Below are 1,854 nucleotides of genomic sequence, written 5' to 3'. Positions count from 1 at the left end.
TGCTCTTTACCCAGGGCCTGGGTGTGGAGGGAGGAAGGGGGCCGGGGTCCCTGGGCAGGTGGGGGCGGACATAATGTCTGAGTGGGAAGCCACCAGAACAGAAGAGCCAGAGGAAGACCTCCCCTCCTCTGTCCACACCTCCCCAGTGTCAGGGGGCCGACCCTCTCGATGCAGGGGGGTCAGGCGCTGGGATGTGGCCGGTGCTGCGTCCCACCTCTGATGACCAGGTCCTGCAAGGGGGCCCAGGCATTGGGGAAGTCCCACTGCTGGCCCGTCTTCCGGAGGGAGGTCGGGATCCCGGACTGGTAGGTCAAGATCTGGCTGTCCTGGAAGGTTCCAGACATTCCTCAAACTGTGGGTGGGGACTGGATGAGGAGCCAGGGGCTGGGCCCTCCTAAAGCCAGATGTTCCCCTTCCTGGACTCTCTCTTCCTGGCTCACAGCTGCCCCCTGGTGGCTCCAGCAGGACCGGCAGGCTCGTGCACAGAGAGGGGCAGGGGAGGGGAGGTCACTGGCTCAGGGTCAGGGCCAGAGCAGGTGGTTCTGCCCCGGGGGCCCCAGCCTGCCCTGCTGCCCCCCTCACCTCCAGATATCTCAGAGCCTTGTCCGCGACTCCCGGGTCAGAGAAACAGCCGGACCAGAGGGGAGCGAGGTTGGAGGGGTAGAATTCTGGGTTCTTCCTCCCGTTGTCCAGGTCATAGTCAAACCAGGCACCTCGCTCCTCATCCCACAGGATGGCCTTCATGGCGGCCAAGCGCTGTTCCCGCAAATTTCTGTATTTTGCGGCTTGGAGGTCGTTCCCTGGGGCGACACTGCCTTCAGACTGAGCAACCTGGTAACCTGACTTTGGGCCCCGTGCCTTCAGGAGACCTACTTTGGCCGCCTCCTGTTGTCCTTCCCAAGGGCTAGAAGTCCTGACGCCAAGGGCACGTGCACCCTGGGGCCCCATTACGGACCTCCAGGGCCCGGCACTTCCTGAGCACACGGCCTTGGATTGCGTCCATCCTAGGAGGACACCGTCCATACGGGTCCCCTGATGTGACGGGACATGGGAGCAGAGGGAGTCTGGACGTGTGGACTGGTACCCAGTGTCCTAACTTCCAGCTCCATGACCGAGGCGGGCCGAGCACCTGTCTCCCTCCCCTCCCGAGGGCAAGCTCACCCAGTCTGGAGTAGAAGTCGCTCATCAGCCCCTCTGCCTGGCACAGGAAGGCGTTGAGGTCAACGGGCACGAGCCTGCTGGTCCTGATGCTGCTGAGCAGGCTGGGGTTCGGGCCTCCGACGAGCCAGCGCGAAGAGAAGTCCCAGCCAGACTCGGCCCCGGCCTTGAGCTCAGCCCACAGAGTCTCCCGGTGCCCTGGGATGAGAAGGCGGCAGGGGACCGGGGCCTGACACACAGCAGGCTCCGGCCCCACGCACATCCCTGACCCTGCTGCCGCTCACCTCCCGGCACGGAGGCTGCCAGCTCCGCGTCTTTGCTGTAGGACTCGGGCCTGGAAGAGGAGAGCGAGCACCTGGCACTCGGCAGCTCGGAGCCCGAGCTGGGGGCCGGCCATGTTGCCTCAGCTGCCCTTGGCTTGTCCTTCCGCGGTCCTGGAGCGTCCCCGGGCTTTCGGTGTCGCCATCGAGACATGGGGCCCAGTCACTGTCCCTCACACCAGGGTGAACAAGACCTTGAGGGCTAGCCGACCCCTTACCTGGGGCCCCCGAAAGGGACCCAATAGTGATTCAGGAAGTAGCTCTTCCCCGCCGAGGTCACAGAGACGGTCCTGTTCTCAGTCCAGAAGTCCAGCTCCAGCGCGAGGGTCCCGATGTTGTCCCTGGGGCGGAGCCAGGCACGCCTCAGCCCGGGCCC

The 1,854-nt window shown here is 64.9% G+C and overlaps 1 protein-coding gene across 1 annotated transcript; it reads right to left on the bottom strand.

Moving 5' to 3' along the window:
- Nucleotides 1–15: 15 nt before the first annotated feature.
- On the bottom strand, nucleotides 16–1,848 carry LOC115284714 (trehalase-like; the record flags this gene model as incomplete). The annotated part of the gene is made up of 5 exons (XM_029931211.1): nucleotides 16–326; nucleotides 583–800; nucleotides 1,162–1,356; nucleotides 1,443–1,492; nucleotides 1,697–1,848. Coding segments are annotated over 5 exons (762 nt in total), but the record flags the coding sequence as incomplete, so codon positions are not given.
- Nucleotides 1,849–1,854: the final 6 nt, after the last annotated feature.

The sequence above is a fragment of the Suricata suricatta genome, unplaced genomic scaffold, assembly GCF_006229205.1.
Source record: "Suricata suricatta isolate VVHF042 unplaced genomic scaffold, meerkat_22Aug2017_6uvM2_HiC HiC_scaffold_1667, whole genome shotgun sequence".
In the NCBI taxonomy this organism is placed as follows: domain Eukaryota; kingdom Metazoa; phylum Chordata; class Mammalia; order Carnivora; family Herpestidae; genus Suricata; species Suricata suricatta.
This window is presented reverse-complemented; position numbering and strand designations above follow the sequence as displayed.